Source organism: Oncorhynchus clarkii, chromosome 3 (assembly GCF_045791955.1).
Source record: "Oncorhynchus clarkii lewisi isolate Uvic-CL-2024 chromosome 3, UVic_Ocla_1.0, whole genome shotgun sequence".
NCBI classification, from domain to species: Eukaryota; Metazoa; Chordata; class Actinopteri; order Salmoniformes; family Salmonidae; genus Oncorhynchus; species Oncorhynchus clarkii.
The window spans coordinates 87,376,868-87,396,429 of record NC_092149.1 but is presented as its reverse complement, the minus strand read 5'-3'; the positions used below and the strand labels follow the sequence as shown (position 1 = coordinate 87,396,429).

The window sequence follows — 19,562 nt, the reverse complement described above, 5'->3', positions numbered from 1 at the left end:
CGGTTGAATGAGAATTCACTTTTTAAACACCACTTTTTAAAACCTTGAATTCTGGGTTCTGCTTGTTCTGCAATATTACCAGGCAGCAAAAATCACTTTTACGGTAAAGAGCCTCCCTTCCTCCCCTCTGATATAAATTAGTCTACAGAAAGCTGTGGATCTGATTGGAGCTCCTGGCGTTCGTCCAAAATGGCACACTATTTTCCAAAATAGTGCACTGCTTTTGTCCAGGGCACACATTAAAAGTAGAGCACTATAAAGGGAATAGAGTGCTATTTGGGACTCATACCTAATGTCTGAGAGATTCTACTGAGGATAATGGCATTAAGTTATCCAGTTAAGGATGGCCTTACAGGTTCCCCGCCCCCCCTGCCCGCCTGTCCACTCGCCAGAACGCCTCCCGCCTTCATGCCCGTGTGCCTCCCCGCCCGCCTGTCCACCCGCCAGAACGCCTCCCGTCTTCATGCCCATCTGCCTGCCCGTGTGCCCCCCCGCCCACCTGTCCACCCGCCAGAACGCCTCCCGCCTTCATGCCCGTCTGCCTGCCCGTGTGCCCCCCCGCCCGCCTGTCCGAACGCCTCCCGCCTTCATGCCCGTGTGCCTCCCCGCCCGCCTCTCCGAACGCCTCCCCGCCCGCCTGTCTGAACGCCTCCCGCCTGCCTGTCCGAACGCCTCCCCGCCCGCCTGTCCGAACGCCTCTCACCCGCTTGCGTTTAAAACCTGGGTAGAGGACAACATTACTGCACCAGAGAGACTCAGTACACTGCTGGGTGGCCTTTCAGTTGGCCCAGCAGCCAGAGGAAGGTAGTGGCCTTTCAGTTGGCCCAGTAGCTAGAGGAAGGTAGTGGCCTTTCAGTTGGCCCAGCAGCCAGAGGAAGGTAGTGGCCTTTCAGTTGGCCCAGTAGCTAGAGGAAGGTAGTGGCCTTTCAGTTGGCCCAGCAGCCAGAGGAAGGTAGTGGCCTTTCAGTTGGCCCAGTAGCTAGAGGAAGGTAGTGGCCTTTCAGTTGGCCCAGTAGCTAGAGGAAGGTAGTGGCCTTTCAGTTGGCCCAGTAGCCAGAGGAAGGTATTGGCCTTTCAGTTGGCCCAGCAGCCAGAGGAAGGTAGTGGCCTTTCAGTTGGCCCAGTAGCTAGAGGAAGGTATTGGCCTTTCAGTTGGCCCAGTAGCTAGAGGAAGGTAGTGGCCTTTCAGTTGGCCCAGTAGCTAGAGGAAGGTATTGGCCTTTCAGTTGGCCCAGTAGCTAGAGGAAGGTATTGGCCTTTCAGTTGGCCCAGCAGCCAGAGGAAGGTAGTGGCCTTTCAGTTGGCCCAGTAGCTAGAGGAAGGTAGTGGCCTTTCAGTTGGCCCAGTAGCTAGAGGAAGGTAGTGGCCTTTCAGTTGGCCCAGTAGCTAGAGGAAGGTAGTGGCCTTTCAGTTGGCCCAGTAGCTAGAGGAAGGTATTGTGTTCAGCCAAAAAACAGTCTGTCAGGTTTTGTCGGTTGTCTTTCAGCCAAAGCAGTCTGTCCGTCTGTCTGTCCGCCAAAGTGTCTCTTCTGCATGTCTATCATTCAGCCAAAGCTGTGTGCCTTTCTGCCTGCCTGTCTATCATTCAGCCAAAGCTGTGTGCCTTTCTGCCTGCCTGTCTATCATTCATCCAAAGCTGTGTGCCTTTCTGCCTGCCTGTCTATCATTCAGCCAAAGCTGTGTGCCTTTCTGCCTGCCTGTCTATCATTCAGCCAAAGCTGTGTGCCTTTCTGCCTGCCTGTCTATCATTCAGCCAAAGCTGTGTGTCTTTCTGCCTGCCTGCCTGTCTATCATTCAGCCAAAGCTGTGTGTCTGTTGCTAATGGAGATAAAGCGTCAACATAGAAATATGAACGATGCAGAGGACCGGTCCGGTGAACACAGTCCAAATGGACCAGCCATGTACCTGATAATATCAGGATCCAACCTTCAGTTAATGGACCAGCCATGTACCTGATAATATCCAACCTTCAGTTAGTGGACCAGCCATGTACCTGATAATATCCAACCTTCAGTTAATGGACCAGCCATGTACCTGATAATATCAGGATCCAACCTTCAGTTAATGGACCAGCCATGTACCTGATAATATCCAACCATCAGTTAATGCACCAGCCATGTACCTGATAATATCCAACCTTCAGTTAATGGACCAGCCACGTACCTGATAATATCAGGATCCAACCTTCAGTTAATGGACCAGCCATGTACCTGATAATATCCAACCTTCAGTTAATGGACCAGCCATGTACCTGATAATATCCAACCTTCAGTTAATGGACCAGCCATGTACCTGATAATATCAGGATCCAACCTTCAGTTAATGGACCAGCCATGTACCTGATAATATCAGGATCCAACCTTCAGTTAATGGACCAGCCATGTACCTGATAATATCAGGTTCCAACCTTCAGTTAATGGACCAGCCATGTACCTGATAATATCAGGATCCAACCTTCAGTTAATGGACCAGCCATGTACCTGATAATATCAGGATCCAACCTTCAGTTAATGGACCAGCCATGTACCTGATAATATCAGGATCCAACCTTCAGTTAATGGACCAGCCATGTACCTGATAATATCAGGATCCAACCTTCAGTTAATGGACCAGCCATGTACCTGATAATATCAGGATCCAACCTTCAGTTAATGGACCAGCCATGTACCTGATAATATCAGGATCCAACCTTCAGTTAATGGACCAGCCATGTACCTGATAATATCAGGATCCAACCTTCAGTTAATGGACCAGCCATGTACCTGATAATATCAGGGTCCAACCTTCAGTTAATGGACCAGCCATGTACCTGATAATATCAGGATCCAACCTTCAGTTAATGGACCAGCCATGTACCTGATAATATCAGGATCCAACCTTCAGTTAATGGACCAGCCATGTACCTGATAATATCAGGATCCAACCTTCAGTTAATGGACCAGCCATGTACCTGATAATATCAGGATCCAACCTTCAGTTAATGGACCAGCCATGTACCTGATAATATCAGGATCCAACCTTCAGTTAATGGACCAGCCATTAAATAGTCCAGCCACCCAGACTATTTACATTAACACCCCCCTTTGTTTTTACACTGCTGCTACTGTTTATTATCTATGCACAGTCACTTTACCCCTACCTACATGTACAAACTACCTCAACTAACCTGTACATTGACTCGGAACCGGTACCCCCTGTATATAGCCTCCACATTGACTCTGTACTGGTACCCCCCTGTATATAGCCTCCACATTGACTCTGTACAGTAACACCCTGTATATAGCCTCCACATTGACTCGGAACCGGTACCCCCTGTATATAGCCTCCACATTGACTCTGTACTGGTACCCCCTGTATATAGCCTCCACATTGACTCTGTACTGGTACCCCCCTGTATATAGCCTCCACATTGACTCTGTACAGTAACACCCTGTATATAGCCTCCACATTGACTCGGAACCGGTACCCCCTGTATATAGCCTCCACATTGACTCTGTACTGGTACCCCCTGTATATAGCCTCCACATTGACTCTGTACCGGTACCCCCTGTATATAGTCTCCACATTGACTCGGAACCGGTACCCCCTGTATATAGCCTCCACATTGACTCTGTACCGGTACCCCCTGTATATAGTCTCCACATTGACTCAGTACTGGTACCCCCTGTATATAGTCTCCACATTGACTCAGTACTGGTACCCCCTGTATATAGCCTCCACATTGACTCTGTACCGTAACACCCTGTATATAGCCTCCACATTGACTCTGTACCGTAACACCCTGTATATAGCCTCCACATTGTCTCTGTACCGGTACCCCCTGTATATAGCCTCCACATTGACTCTGTACTGGTACCCCCCTGTATATAGCCTCCACATTGACTCTGTACAGTAACACCCTGTATATAGCCTCCACATTGACTCGGAACCGGTACCCCCTGTATATAGCCTCCACATTGACTCTGTACTGGTACCCCCTGTATATAGCCTCCACATTGACTCTGTACTGGTACCCCCTGTATATAGCCTCCACATTGACTCTGTACCGGTACCCCCTGTATATAGTCTCCACATTGACTCGGAACCGGTACCCCCTGTATATAGCCTCCACATTGACTCTGTACCGGTACCCCCTGTATATAGTCTCCACATTGACTCAGTACTGGTACCCCCTGTATATAGCCTCCACATTGACTCAGTACTGGTACCCCCTGTATATAGCCTCCACATTGAGTCTGTACCGGTACCCCCTGTATATAGCCTCCACATTGACTCTGTACCGTAACACCCTGTATATAGCCTCCACATTGACTCTGTACCGGTACCCCCTGTATATAGCCTCCACATTGACTCTGTACCGTAACACCCTGTATATAGCCTCCACATTGACTCTGTACCGTAACACCCTGTATATAGCCTCCACATTGTCTCTGTACCGGTACCCCCTGTATATAGCCTCCACATTGACTCTGTACCGGTACCCCCTGTATATAGCCTCCACATTGACTCTGTACTGGTACCTCCTGTATATAGCCTCCACATTGACTCTGTACTGGTACCCCCTGTATATAGCCTCCACATTGACTCTGTACCGGTACCCCCTGTATATAGCCTCCACATTGACTCTGTACCGGTACCCCCCTGTATATAGCCTCCACATTGACTCTGTACCGGTACCCCCCTGTATATAGCCTCATTATAATTATTGTGTTACTAGCTGGCGTTACATGTGTGATCTGTGTAGTGATATTATTCATATTTGCATTGCTAGCTATAGCCTAATGTTAGCTAATGCTCTGTGTGCTCAATACAATGTTCATGATGGCACTACGACAACTGTCGATAGACGTAGCTGATAAATTCACTCGGGTTATCTTGTTGCCTAGTTAAATAAAGGACGAACAAAAATAATTAGTAATATATACTCATATATCCAAGCCCTCTCATTGAGTGTGCCAGAGCGCAGAATAACTGACGAATTTACCAACGCTCAACACCCATATGGCCGGTGTCAGTAAAAGTTGGCAAAAAGCATAATTCAATTGTTGCCAGCAGCACAGTTTCAGTCACTAACACTCTGGATAACATGAAACAGCCTAACCAGCTCTGCTAGGCTGAGTAAAATGGTCAGAGTGAGGTGTTCTCTCGTGTGTCTGGGAGTAGCTAGCAAGCTAAAGTCACCTAAATGTGACTGAGGGTAAAGTCACCGAAATGTGATTGAGGGTAAAGTCACCGAAATGTGATTGAGGGTAAAGTCACCCAAATGTGATTGAGGGTAAAGTCACCCAAATGTGATTGAGGGTAAAGTCACCCAAATGTGATTGAGGGTAAAGTCACCTAAATGTGATTGAGGGTAAAGTCATCGAAATTTGATTGAGGGTAAAGTCACTGAAATGTGAGTGAGGGTAAAGTCACTGAAATGTGATTGAGGGTAAAGTCACTGAAATGTGAGTGAGGGTAAAGTCACTGAAATGTGATTGAGGGTAAAGTCACTGAAATGTGATTGAGGGTAAAGTCACTGAAATGTGATTGAGGGTAAAGTCACTCAAATGTGATTGAGGGTAAAGTCACTCAAATGTGATTGAGGGTAAAGTCACTCAAATGTGATTGAGGGTAAAGTCACTGAAATGTGATTGAGGGTAAAGTCACTCAAATGTGATTGAGGGTAAAGTCACTGAAATGTGATTGAGGGTAAAGTCACCCAAATGTGATTGAGGGTAAAGTCACCGAAATGTGATTGAGGGTGAAGTCACCAAAGAATGCACTGATAGCTACACAGTAGATCATTGTTACCTTCCCTTGTCCAAAAGTAGTGCACTACATAGGGAATAAGGTGGCATTTGGCACTCGGCCCTAACGTTGATCGTTACCTTGTCTCTGTCCTCCACCAGGTCAGTCAGTACATCATCAGGGTCCAGGATGCCCCCGTCACAGTACTCCACATGGTGGGTACGAACCAGGAAGTCACCCTCCTGTGGGAGGAAGCACATCAAACATCCTCATTTCATAAATGGAACATAAACAAGACCAAATCAAACATCCTCATTTCATAAATGGAACATAAACAAGACCAAATCAAACATCCTCATTTCATAAATGGAACATAAACAAGACCAAATCAAACATCCTCATTTCATAAATGACACAACGAACACAACCAATCAACATTCTGATGTATGGTACACAAACATCCTAAATCTCTATCGTCCACAGTTCCATCTCACAAAAAGGAAAAATAAACAGCATCTAATTTTTTTAATAACAATAATATACATCTGTGAATCAGATCATTTGTAATTCCAATGTAATTTATGAAATTATAATGTTTGCCAAATGTTTTTAGGTTGGGCAACACTTGACAATGGAGAAAAGACTTCCAAGTCTGCCTCGTAATGCAAGTGTCTGGCCTGAGTACAGTATCTACAGTAGACCTCAACTATCTCAGCCAGATACAGGAGCGTGAAATTCTCTACTATGACCACAGTGATCCAGAGCTGGGGGTCCAGAGGGGAGGCTGGAGCTGGGAGAACAGGGACTAGAGCTGGGAGAACAGGGACTAGAGCTGGGGGTCCAGAGGGGAGGCTGGAGCTGGGAGAACAGGGACTAGAGCTGGAGGTCCAGAGGGGAGGCTGAAGCTGGGAGAACAGGGACTAGAGCTGGGGGTCCAGAGGGGAGGCTGGAGCTGGGAGAACAGGGACTAGAGCTGGAGGTCCAGAGGGGAGGCTGGAGCTGGGAGAACAGGGACTAGAGCTGGGAGAACAGGGACTAGAGCTGGGGGTCCAGAGGGGAGGCTGGAGCTGGGAGAACAGGGACTAGAGCTGGAGGTCCAGAGGGGAGGCTGGAGCTAGGAGAACAGGGACTAGAGCTGGGAGAACAGGGACTAGAGCTGGGGGTCCAGAGGGGAGGCTGGAGCTGGGAGAACAGGGACTAGAGCTGGAGGTCCAGAGATGAGGCTGGAGCTGGGAGAACAGGGACTAGAGCTGGGGGTCCAGAGGGGAGGCTGGAGCTGGGAGAACAGGGACTAGAGCTGGGGGTCCAGAGGGGAGGCTGGAGCTGGGAGAACAGGGACTAGAGCTGGGGGTCCAGAGGGGAGGCTGGAGCTGGGAGAACAGGGACTAGAGCTGGGGGTCCAGAGGGGAGGCTGGAGCTGGGAGAACAGGGACTAGAGCTGGGGGTCTAGAGGGAGGCTGGAGCTGGGAGAACAGGGACTAGAGCTGGGGGGGGGGGGGGGCTGGAGCTGGGAGAACAGGGACTACAGCTGGGGGGCCAGAGGGGAGGCTGGAGCTGTTAGAACAGGGACTAGAGCTGGGAGAACAGGGACTAGAGCTGGGGGTCCAGAGGGGAGGCTGGAGCTGGAAGAACAGGGACTAGAGCTGGGGGTCCAGAGGGGAGGCTGGAGCTGGGAGAACAGGGACTAGAGCTGGGGGGCCAGAGGGGAGGCTGGAGCTGGGAGAACAGGGACTAGAGCTGGGAGAACAGGGACTAGAGCTGGGGGGGGGGGGGGGGGAGGCTGGAGCTGTTAGAACAGGGACTAGAGCTGGGGGGCCAGAGGGGAGGCTGGAGCTGTTAGAACAGGGACTAGAGCTGGGGGGCCAGAGGGGAGGCTGGAGCTGGGAGAACAGGGACTAGAGCTGGGAGAACAGGGACTAGAGCTGGGAGAACAGGGACTAGAGCTTGGAGAACAGGGACTAGAGCTGGGGGTCTAGAGGGGAGGCTGGAGCACTGTAGAGTTCTATACAGGACTAGCTGTTACCTTCACGCTGTAGAGTTCTATACAGGACTGGGTGTTACCTTCACACTGTAGAGTTCTATACAGGACTAGGTGTTACCTTCACACTGTAGAGTTCTATACAGGACTAGGTGTTACCTTCACACTGTAGAGTTATATACAGGACTAGCTGTTACCTTCACACTGTAGAGTTCTATACAGGACTAGGTGTTACCTTCACACTGTAGAGTTCTATACAGGACTAGCTGTTACCTTCACACTGTAGAGTTCTATACAGGACTGGGTGTTACCTTCACACTGTAGAGTTCTATACAGGACTGGGTGTTACCTTCACACTGTAGAGTTCTATACAGGACTGGGTGTTAACCTTCACACTGTAGAGTTCTATACAGGACTAGGTGTTAACCTTCACACTGTAGAGTTCTATACAGGACTAGCTGTTACCTTCACGCTGTAGAGTTCTATACAGGACTGGGTGTTACCTTCACACTGTAGAGTTCTATACAGGACTAGGTGTTACCTTCACACTGTAGAGTTCTATACAGGACTAGCTGTTACCTTCACACTGTAGAGTTCTATACAGGACTAGGTGTTACCTTCACACTGTAGAGTTCTATACAGGACTGGGTGTTACCTTCACACTGTAGAGTTCTATACAGGACTAGGTGTTAACCTTCACACTGTAGAGTTCTATACAGGACTAGCTGTTACCTTCACGCTGTAGAGTTCTATACAGGACTGGGTGTTACCTTCACACTGTAGAGTTCTATACAGGACTGGGTGTTAACCTTCACACTGTAGAGTTCTATACAGGACTAGGTGTTAACCTTCACACTGTAGAGTTCTAATCTCATAATTTCTCTCTGTAAACAGATGATCATGTATCTCAGTTGTCATCTCAGCCTGTAGATATGCATTCATGTTGACCTGTTGTTGTTTTGGGGCAGTGGGAATATACTGCTGCGTTCTATTCTAGGATGGAAGACACGGTTACAGATGGATGGGGAGGTAGCATGTGGATGAGGCTGAGCGAAGGGTTAGGCAATACAGATGGATTGGTTAGGCAGCAATACAGATGGATTGGTTAGGCAGCAATAGAGATGGATGGGTTAAGCAGTAATACAGATGGTTGGGTTAGGGTTAGGCAGCAATACATATGGATGGGTTAGGCAGCAATACATATGGATGGGTTAGGCAGTAATACAGATGGATGGGTTAGGCAGTAATACAGATGGATGGGTTAGGGTTAGGCAGCAATACATATGGATGGGTTAGGCAGCAATACATATGGATGGGTTAGGCAGTAATACAGATGGATGGGTTAGGCAGTAATACAGATGGATGGGTTAGGGTTAGGCAGCAATACATATGGATGGGTTAGGCAGCAATACATATGGATGGGTTAGGCAGTAATACAGATGGATGGGTTAGGCAGTAATACAGATGTATGGGTTAGGCAGTAATACAGATGGATGGGTTAGGCAGCAATACAGATGGATGGGTTAGGGTTAGGCAGCAATACAGATGGTAGGGTTAGGGTTAGGCAGTAATACAGATGGTTGGGTTAGGGTTAGGCAGCAATACAGATGGATGGGTTAGGCAGTAATACAGATGAATGGGTTAGGCAGTAATACAGATGGTTGGGTTAGGGTTAGGCAGCAATACAGATGGATGGGTTAGGCAGTAATACAGATGGTTGGGTTAGGGTTAGGCAGAAATACAGATGGATGAGTTAGGCAGTAATACAGATTGTTGGGTTAGGCAGCAATACAGATGGATGGGTTAGGCAGTAATACAGATGGTTGGGTTAGGGTTAGGCAGCAATGCAGATGGATAGGTTAGGCAGTAATACAGGTGAATGGGTTAGGCAGTAATACAGATGGTTGGGTTAGGGTTGGGCAGCAATGCAGATGGATAGGTTAGGCAGTAATACAGATGAATGGGTTAGGCAGTAATACAGATGGAAGGGTTAGGGTTAGGCAGTAATACAGATGGTTGGGTTAGGCAGTTGTCACGCCCTGGTCTTAGTATTTTGTGTTTTCTTTATTATTTTGGTCAGGCCAGGGTGTGACATGGGTATTTATGTGGTGTGTTTTGTCTAAGGGTTTGTTGTAGGTTATGGGATTGTGGTTAGTAGGGTTGTCTAGAAAAGTCTATGGCTGCCTGGAGTGGTTTTCAATCAGAGGCAGGTGTTTATCATTGTCTCTGATTGGGAACCATATTTAGGCAGCCATATTCTTTGAGTGTTTCGTGGGTGATTGTTCCTGTCTCTGTGTTTGTTTGCACCAGATAAGGCTGTTTAGGTTTTTCACGTTTATTGTTTTGTATACTGTTCGTGTTTTCATCTTTATTAAAGATGTATACAATTAACCACGCTGCATTTTGGTCCGCCTCTCCTTCAACAGAAGAATCCCGTAACAGCAGTAATACAGATGGATGGGTTAGGCAGTAATACAGATGGATGGGTTAGGCAGTAATACAGATGGTTGGGTTAGGCAGTAATACAGATGGTTGGGTTAGGGTTGGGCAGCAATGCAGATGGATTGGTTAGGCAGTAATACAGATGGTTGGGTTAGGGTTAGGCAGTAATACAGATGGAGGGATTAGGGTTAGGCAGTAATACAGATGGTTGGGTTAGGGTTAGGCAGTAATACAGATGGTTGGATTAGGCAGTAATACAGATGGATGGGTTAGGCAGTAATACAGATGATTGGATTAGGCAGTAATACAGATGGATGGGTTAGGCAGTAATACAGATGGATGGGTTAGGCAGCAATACAGATGGATCGGTTAGGCAGCAATACAGATGGATCGGTTAGGCAGCAATACAGACGGATGGGTTAGGCAGTAATACAGATGGATGGGTTAGGCAGTAATACAGATGGATGGGTTAGGCAGTAATACAGATGGATGGGTTAGGCAGTAATACAGATGGATGGGTTAGGCAGTAATATAGATGGATGGGTTAGGCAGTAATACAGATGGATGGGTTAGGCAGTAATACAGATGGATGGGTTAGGCAGTAATACAGATGGTTGGGTTAGGCAGTAATACAGATGGATGGGTTAGGCAGTAATACAGATGGATGGGTTAGGCAGTAATACAGATGGATGGGTTAGGCAGTAATACAGATGGTTGGGTTAGGCAGTAATACAGATGGTTGGGTTAGGCAGCAATACAGATGGATGGGTGAGATAGCATGTGGATAAGGCTGAGCTGATAGAAGACACTGGGAAAACTTGGAGATATGAATCCAAAGCAGTAGCCCATTCCCATAAAAACAGACAGCTAGGAGAACCATTCAGTATTTTAAGACCATAATGGAATGAGCCTTCAGGCTTCATCGGGTTTTGTCCTCCATCATTTTTAATGTATGTCATGTTTTCTCCGGCTGGGGCAGCCTACGGCTTTTAATTATCTAAGAAATTCAAATAAACCAATCAATCAATAACTAACTTGACTGACTTAATAAAAAATGCCCAATGCGGCTGTTTTTAATCTCAATATGAATTATTATTTTTTTAAATACAATTAACTAAGTACCTTAATTTTAACAAATTGAAAATTGAAAAAGGCCAAAAAATATACAAAAAATATATTCTTAGCAAAGAGCAATTTCTCAACAAGAATTGTAGCTAGGACTGTCTGGGAGTGGACTGAGTGGGGAGAAACTGAAAACTAGCTGTTGTTGTCAGAGAGGACTCTCTTATTAACTCATTTTAGGCCTGGTGTTCGCGTAGCTCTCTCCTCATCATGAAGAAGTAGACCCAGCCTACAGAGTAGTTCTCTCCCCATCATGAAGAAGTAGACCCAGCCTACAGAGTAGTTCTCTCCCCATCATGAAGAAGTAGACCCAGCCTACAGAGTAGTTCTCTCCTCATCATGAAGAAGTAGACCCAGCCTACAGAGTAGTTCTCTCCTCATCATGAAGAAGTAGACCCAGCCTACAGAGTAGTTCTCTCCCCATCATGAAGAAGTAGACCCAGCCTACAGAGTAGTTCTCTCCCCATCATGAAGAAGTAGACCCAGCCTACAGAGTAGTTCTCTCCCCATCATGAAGAAGTAGACCCAGCCTACAGAGTAGTTCTCTCCTCATCATGAAGAAGTAGACCCAGCCTACAGAGTAGTTCTCTCCTCATCATGAAGAAGTAGACCCAGCCTACAGAGTAGCTCTCTCCTCATCATGAAGAAGTAGACCCAGCCTACAGAGTAGTTCTCTCCTCATCATGAAGAAGTAGACCCAGCCTACAGAGTAGCTCTCTCCCCATCATGAAGAAGTAGACCTAGCCTACAGAGTAGTTCTCTCCCCATCATGAAGAAGTAGACCCAGCCTACAGAGTAGTTCTCTCCTCATCATGAAGAAGTAGACCCAGCCTACAGAGTAGTTCTCTCCCCCATCATGAAGAAGTAGACCCAGCCTACAGAGTAGTTCTCTCCTCATCATGAAGAAGTAGACCCAGCCTACAGAGTAGTTCTCTCCTCATCATGAAGAAGTAGACCCAGCCTACAGAGTAGTTCTCTCCTCATCATGAAGAAGTAGACCCAGCCTACAGAGTAGTTCTCTCCTCATCATGAAGAAGTAGACCCAGCCTACAGAGTAGTTCTCTCCTCATCATGAAGAAGTAGACCCAGCCTACAGAGTAGTTCTCTCCCCATCATGAAGAAGTAGACCCAGCCTACAGAGTAGTTCTCTCCTCATCATGAAGAAGTAGACCTAGCCTACAGAGTAGTTCTCTCCCCATCATGAAGAAGTAGACCTAGCCTACAGAGTAGTTCTCTCCTCATCATGAAGAAGTAGACCCAGCCTACAGAGTAGTTCTCTCCCCATCATGAAGAAGTAGACCTAGCCTACAGAGTAGTTCTCTCCTCATCATGAAGAAGTAGACCTAGCCTACAGAGTAGTTCTCTCCTCATCATGAAGAAGTAGACCCAGCCTACAGAGTAGTTCTCTCCTCATCATGAAGAAGTAGACCCAGCCTACAGAGTAGTTCTCTCCCCATCATGAAGAAGTAGACCCAGCCTACAGAGTAGTTCTCTCCTCATCATGAAGAAGTAGACCTAGCCTACAGAGTAGTTCTCTCCCCATCAGGAAGAAGTAGACCCAGCCTACCACCCTGTTTGAAACCATACCATGTAGATGTTTAACTTTGTGTTAAACTACCCATACGTCTACAACGTAGGGCTTAACTTACTGTCAGAGTAAAATGGTAACATGAAGTTATAATCAGAACATGACCTATCAGCCTACTGTTAGGTAGCTAGGAACAGCTTTATCCGACCTCTGACACCCGTAGAATCATAACCCATATAAACCGTAACCTGTCTGTATTGCCAGTAACATTCCACACGGCTGAGTTGCTCTTCCTCTCCCTGGATGGTAACATTTTTCTAACAGACCGCCCTGCCTCCTCTTCTGTGCTAATAGTTTTGTTTTCTGGCGCCGGGCCATGGGTTTAGATGCTATCAGCTCATTCTGGCAGAATTCAGCTGGCTCAGCCCTGTTCATCTCAGCATTCAGGCATCTGGCATTCCCGGCCCTTATGAAAAAATAACACCGCAGCTCCCTCCCTCCCTCCCTCCCTCAATCCATCCCTCCATTTGTCTTAGTAATTAAGTGGCCCTTTTTAGCAGTCTGATAACTTCCTGAGTGACTCCCATCTTCCCGAAACACCCCTCTCCCTCCCCTCACTTCCTCCCTCCCCTGCTTCAGGCTCCACTGACTGTTCAGAGAATACATTGCTGCAGGCCACAAGCTCTTTACTACAATGAACAATAACATATTTAAAATAAACGCAACATGTAATGTGTTTGGTCTCATGGTTCATGAGCTGAAATAAAAGATCCCGGACATTTTTCACACACACAAAAAAAGCGTATTTCTTTCAAATTCTGCGCACATCACTGTTAGTGAGCATGTTTTATTTGCCAAGATAATCCATCCACCTGACAGGTGTGGCATATCAAGAAACTGATTTAATAGCATAGTCATTACACAGGTGCACCTTGTGCCGGGGGACAATAAAAGGCCACTCTAAAATGTGCAGTTTTGACACACAACACAATGCCACAGATGTCTCAAATTTTGAGGGAGCGTGAAATTGGCATGCTGACTGTAAGAATGTCCATTTCTCTACCATAAGCCACCTCAAACATCGTTTCAGAGAATTCGTCAGTTCATCAGTACATGTAATCATGTCAAACCCATATCTTGATTTTTTTCAAACTTACGAGTGATTTATGACATATATAAAGATCTTGATTATTTGAATGTTCTCTCTAAATAAGATTTGTTGCACAATTAAAGGTCAACTTCTGGTAGCATTAAAGAAAATGAACACAGGTCTCAATCTGTCAAACACGAGCCCACCCGTTAGCCAGTTAATCTTTAACTGTTAGCCAGCTAATCTTTATATTTAAAGTCTGGCCAACTTGGATCTATTTGGCTTTCTAACATGGTTTAAAACATGGTACAACAGTTGAACTGTTCTGAACACACCCTCCTGTCTGTCTCCAACTGTTTAAAACATGGTACAACAGTTGAACTGTTCTGAACACACCCTCCTGTCTGTCTCCAACTGTTTAAAACAACATGGTACAACAGTTGAACTGTTCTGAACACACCCTCCTGTCTGTCTCCAACTGTTTAAAACATGGTACAACAGTTGAACTGTTCTGAACACACCCTCCTGTTCATCTTGTTCACTTTGTTTAGGATGTTGAAATCAACTGGCCTACCCGGATAAGATGATGCTCAGAATGAGAACGAGATGTCAATTCCTGATATAAATGAGTATTTTTATGCTCCTTGCACATCTATAAAACAACAGACTAGACAATAGCACGTGACAGTCTGTGGTTGAAATGCTGCAGTACGGCAATGCCTCAGGCGACAGAAACTGAGGATTCATTTCCCACAATAATGTTCATTGATAGTGCCGTTTTAGTAGGTTCTGCTCTATTCTACATGTTGAGACATAAGAGGGTATTGTTAGAAAGGTTAAGTTGACGTCTATTACTGTAAAATGTCTCAATCTACTACAGTAAAATGTCTATTGCAGTAAAAGAATGTCTCTACTACAGTAAAATAATGACTCTACCTACTACAGTAAAATAATGACTACCTACTACAGTAAAATAATGTCTCAATCTACTACAGTAAAATGTCTTACAGTAAAATAATGTCTCAATCTATTACAGTAAAATAATGTCTCTACCTATTACAGTAAAATAATGTCTCAATCTATTACAGTAAAATGTCTCTTACAGTAAAATAATGTCTCTATTACAGTAAAATGTCTCTTACAGTAAAAGAATGTCTATGTCACGCCCTGACCATAGTTTACTTTGTATTTTCTATGTTTTGGTTGGTCAGGGTGTGATCTGAGTGGGCATTCTATGTTACATGTCTAGTTTGTCCAGTTCTATGTTCGGCCTGATATGGTTCTCAATCAGAGGCAGGTGTTCATCATTGTCTCTGATTGGGAACCATATTTAGGTAGCCTGGGTTTCACTGTGTGTTTGTGGGTGATTGTTCCTGTCTATGTGTTTTCACCAGATAGGCTGTTTAGGTTTTTCGTTACGTTCATTACGTTCTTTATTTTGTAGTATTGGTATTGATTCGTGTTTTACATTTGTTCATTAAAACATGGATCGCAATCTACACGCTGCATTTTGGTCCGATCCTTGTTCTACCTCTTCATCAGAAGAGGAGATAGAAGAAAGCCGTTACAGAATCACCCACCACAAAAGGACCAAGCAGCGTGTCAACAGGCAGGAGCAGCGCGAGGAGATGCGTAATAAGGATTTCTGGACATGGGAGGAAATCCTCGACGGGAGAGGACCCTGGGCTAAACCAGGGGAGTGTAGCCGCCCAAAGGTGCAGCGGGAGAAGAAACAACAGGAGCAGCCCAAAGAGGAGTACAGTATGGAGTATACGACTTGGGAGGAGATCGACAGGTGGGCGGCCGACCCAGGGAGAGTGCCGGAGCCCGCCTGGGATTCGATGGAGCAGTGCGCGGAAGGTTACCGTAGAATGGAGGCGGTGAAAGCAGAGAGGCGCTGGTATGAGAAGGCAGCACGGCGACGCGGATGGAAGCCTGAGAGGCAGCCCCAAAAATTTCTTGGGGGGGGGCTAACAGGGAGTATGGCTATGCCAGGTAGGAGACCTGAGCAGACTCCCTGTGCTTACCGGGGGGCTAGAGAGACCGGACAGGCACCGTGTTATGCAGTGGTGCGCACGGTGTCTCCAGTGCGGGTGCATAGCCCGGTGCGGTATATTCCAGCTCCGCGTGTCGGCCGGGCTAGATTGAGCGTCGAGCCTAATGCCATGAAGCCGGCTCTACGCAGCTGGTCCCCAGTGCGTCTCCTTGGGCCGGCTTACATGGCACCAGCCTTGCGCTCGGTGTCTCCGGTTCGCCTGCATAGCCCAGTGCGGGCTATTCCACCTCGCCGCACTGGCAGGGCGACCGTGAGCATTCAACCAGGTAAGGTTGGGCAGGCTCGGTGCTCAAGAGCTCCAGTGCGCCTGCACGGTCCGGTTTTTCCAGTACCACCTCCACACCCCAGCCCTCCGGTAGCAGCTCCCCGCACCAGGCTTCCTGTGCGTGTCCTTGGCCCAGTACCACCAGTGCCAGTACCACGCATCAGGCCTACAGTGCGCCTCGCCTGTCCAGCGCTGTCGGAGCCCTCCTCCTCTCCAGCGCTGTCGGAGTCTCCCGCCTGTTTAGCGCTGTCAGAGCTTTCCGCCTCTACAGCGCTGCCGGAGTCTCCCGCCTGTTCAGAACTGCCAGTTAGCATAGAGCTGCCAGTTAGCATAGAGCTGCCAGTTAGCTTAGAGCTGCCAGTTAGCTTAGAGCTGCCAGTTAGCAAGGAGCTGCCAGTCTGCAAGGAGCTGCCAGTCTGCAAGGAGCTGCCAGTCTGCATAGAGCTGCCAGTCTGCATAGAGCTGCCAGTCTGCATGGAGCTGCCAGTCTGCAAGGAGCCGCCAGAGCTGCCAGTCTGCAAGGAGCCGCCAGAGCTGCCAGTCTGCAAGGAGCCGCCAGAGCTGCCAGTTAGCATGGAGCAGCCAGGGCCGCCAGTCAGCATGGAGCAGCCAGGGCCGCCAGTCAGCATGGAGCAGCCAGGGCCGCCAGTCAGCATGGAGCAGCCAGGGCCGCCAGTCAGCATGGAGCAGCCAGTCAGCATGGAGCAGCCAGTCAGCATGGAGCAGCCAGTCAGCATGGAGCAGCCAGAGCAGCCAGTCAGCATGGAGCAGCCAGAGCTGCCAGTCAGCATGGAGCAGCCAGTCAGCATGGAGCAGCCAGAGCTGCCAGTCAGCATGGAGCAGCCAGTCAGCATGGAGCAGCCAGAGCTACCAGTCATCATGGAGCAGCCAGTCAGCATGGAGCAGCCAGAGCTGCCAGTAGACCAGACTCTTCCAGATCTGCCAGTCGTCCAGACTCTTCCAGATCTGCCAGTCGTCCAGACTCTTCCAGATCTGCCAGTCGTCCAGACTCTTCCAGATCTGCCAGTCGTCCAGACTCTTCCAGATCTGCCAGTCGACCAGACTCTTCCAGATCTGCCAGTCGACCAGACTCTTCCAGATCTGCCAGTCGTCCAGACTCTTCCAGATCTGCCAGTCGTCCAGACTCTCTCAGATCTGCCAGTCGTCCAGATTCTCCCAGATCTGCCAGTCGACCAGATTCTCCCAGATCCGCCAGTCGACCAGATTCTCCCAGATCCGCCAGTCGACCAGATTCTCCCAGATCCGCCAGTCGACCAGATTCTCCCAGATCCGCCAGTCGACCAGATTCTCCCAGATCCGCCAGTCGACCAGATTCTCCCAGATCCGCCAGTCGACCAGATTCTCCCAGATCCGCCAGTCGACCAGGATCTGCTGAAACCGCCAGCCAGCCAGGTTCTGGTAGTTTCTACTACCTGCCTGGGCTTCCTCTCAGTGCTGAGCTTCTTCTCAGTGCTGAGCTTCCTCTCAGTGCTGAGCTACCCATCTGTCCCGAGTTACCTCTGTCCCGAGCTGTCCCTCTGTCCCATGTTATCATTGTGGTGGGTAACCTATTTAGGGACGTTTAGGAGGGGGATTAAAACTGTCATGGAGTGGGGTCCACGTCCAGCGCCAGAGCCGCCACCGCGGACAGATGCCCACCCAGACCCTCCCCTATAGGTTCAGGTTTTGCGGCCGGAGTCCGCACCTTGGGGGGGGGGTACTGTCACGCCCTGACCATAGTTTACTTTGTATTTTCTATGTTTTGGTTGGTCAGGGTGTGATCTGAGTGGGCATTCTATGTTACATGTCTAGTTTGTCCAGTTCTATGTTCGGCCTGATATGGTTCTCAATCAGAGGCAGGTGTTCATCATTGTCTCTGATTGGGAACCATATTTAGGTAGCCTGGGTTTCACTGTGTGTTTGTGGGTGATTGTTCCTGTCTATGTGTTTTCACCAGATAGGCTGTTTAGGTTTTTCGTTACGTTCATTACGTTCTTTATTTTGTAGTATTGGTATTGATTCGTGTTTTACATTTGTTCATTAAAACATGGATCGCAATCTACACGCTGCATTTTGGTCCGATCCTTGTTCTACCTCTTCATCAGAAGAGGAGATAGAAGAAAGCCGTTACAGTCTACTACAGTAAAATAATGTCTCTACCTACTACAGTAAAATAATGTCTCTACCTATTACAGTAAAATAATGTCTCAATCTATTACAGTAAAATGTCTCTTACAGTAAAATAATGTCTCTATTACAGTAAAATGTCTCTACTACAGTAAAATAATGTCTCTACCTATTACAGTAAAATAATGTCTCTACCTACTACAGTAAAATGTCTCTACCTACTACAGTAAAAGAATGTCTCTATTACAGTAAAATAATGACTCAATGTGTTCCGGTGTCCATATGACCCAATGTGTTCCGGTGTCCATATGACCCAATGTGTTCCGGTGTCCATATGACCCAATGTGTTCCGGTGTCCATATGACCCAATGTGTTCCGGTGTCCATATGACTCAATGTGTTCCGGTGTCCATATGACCCAATGTGTTCCGGTGTCCATATGACCCAATGTGTTCCGGTGTCCATATGACCCAATGTGTTCCGGTGTCCATATGACCCAATGTGTTCCGGTGTCCATATGACCCAATGTGTTCCGGTGTCCATATGACCCAATGTGTTCCGGTGTCCATATGACTCAATGTGTTCCGGTGTCCATATGACCCAATGTGTTCCGGTGTCCATATGACCCAATGTGTTCCGGTGTCCATATGACCCAATGTGTTCCGGTGTCCATATGACCCAATGTGTTCCGGTGTCCATATGACCCAATGTGTTCAATGTGTGTTCCGGTGTCCATATGACCCAATGTGTTCCGGTGTCCATATGACTCAATGTGTTCCGGTGTCCATATGACCCAATGTGTTCCGGTGTCCATATGACCCAATGTGTTCCGGTGTCCATATGACTCAATGTGTTCCGGTGTCCATATGACCCAATGTGTTCCGGTGTCCATATGACCCAATGTGTTCCGGTGTCCATATGACCCAATGTGTTCCGGTGTCCATATGACCCAATGTGTTCCGGTGTCCATATGACCCAATGTGTTCCGGTGTCCATATGACCCAATGTGTTCCGGTGTCCATATGACCCAATGTGTTCCGGTGTCCATATGACCCAATGTGTTCCGGTGTCCATATGACCCAATGTGTTCCGGTGTCCATATGACCCAATGTGTTCCGGTGTCCATATGACCCAATGTGTTCCGGTGTCCATATGACCCAATGTGTTCCGGTGTCCATATGACCCAATGTGTTCCGGTGTCCATATGACCCAATGTGTTCCGGTG

General features: G+C 47.7%; 1 protein-coding gene across 1 annotated transcript in view; it reads right to left on the bottom strand.

Moving 5' to 3' along the window:
- LOC139386317 (partitioning defective 3 homolog B-like) overlaps positions 1–19,562 on the bottom strand; it is a 193,207-nt gene that overhangs the window by 158,493 nt on the left and 15,152 nt on the right. Inside the window, exon 2 of the mRNA XM_071131843.1 lies at positions 5,871–5,972. Within this exon, the coding sequence (XP_070987944.1) occupies positions 5,871–5,972 (102 nt within the window). The remainder of the gene's footprint in view (positions 1–5,870; positions 5,973–19,562) is intronic.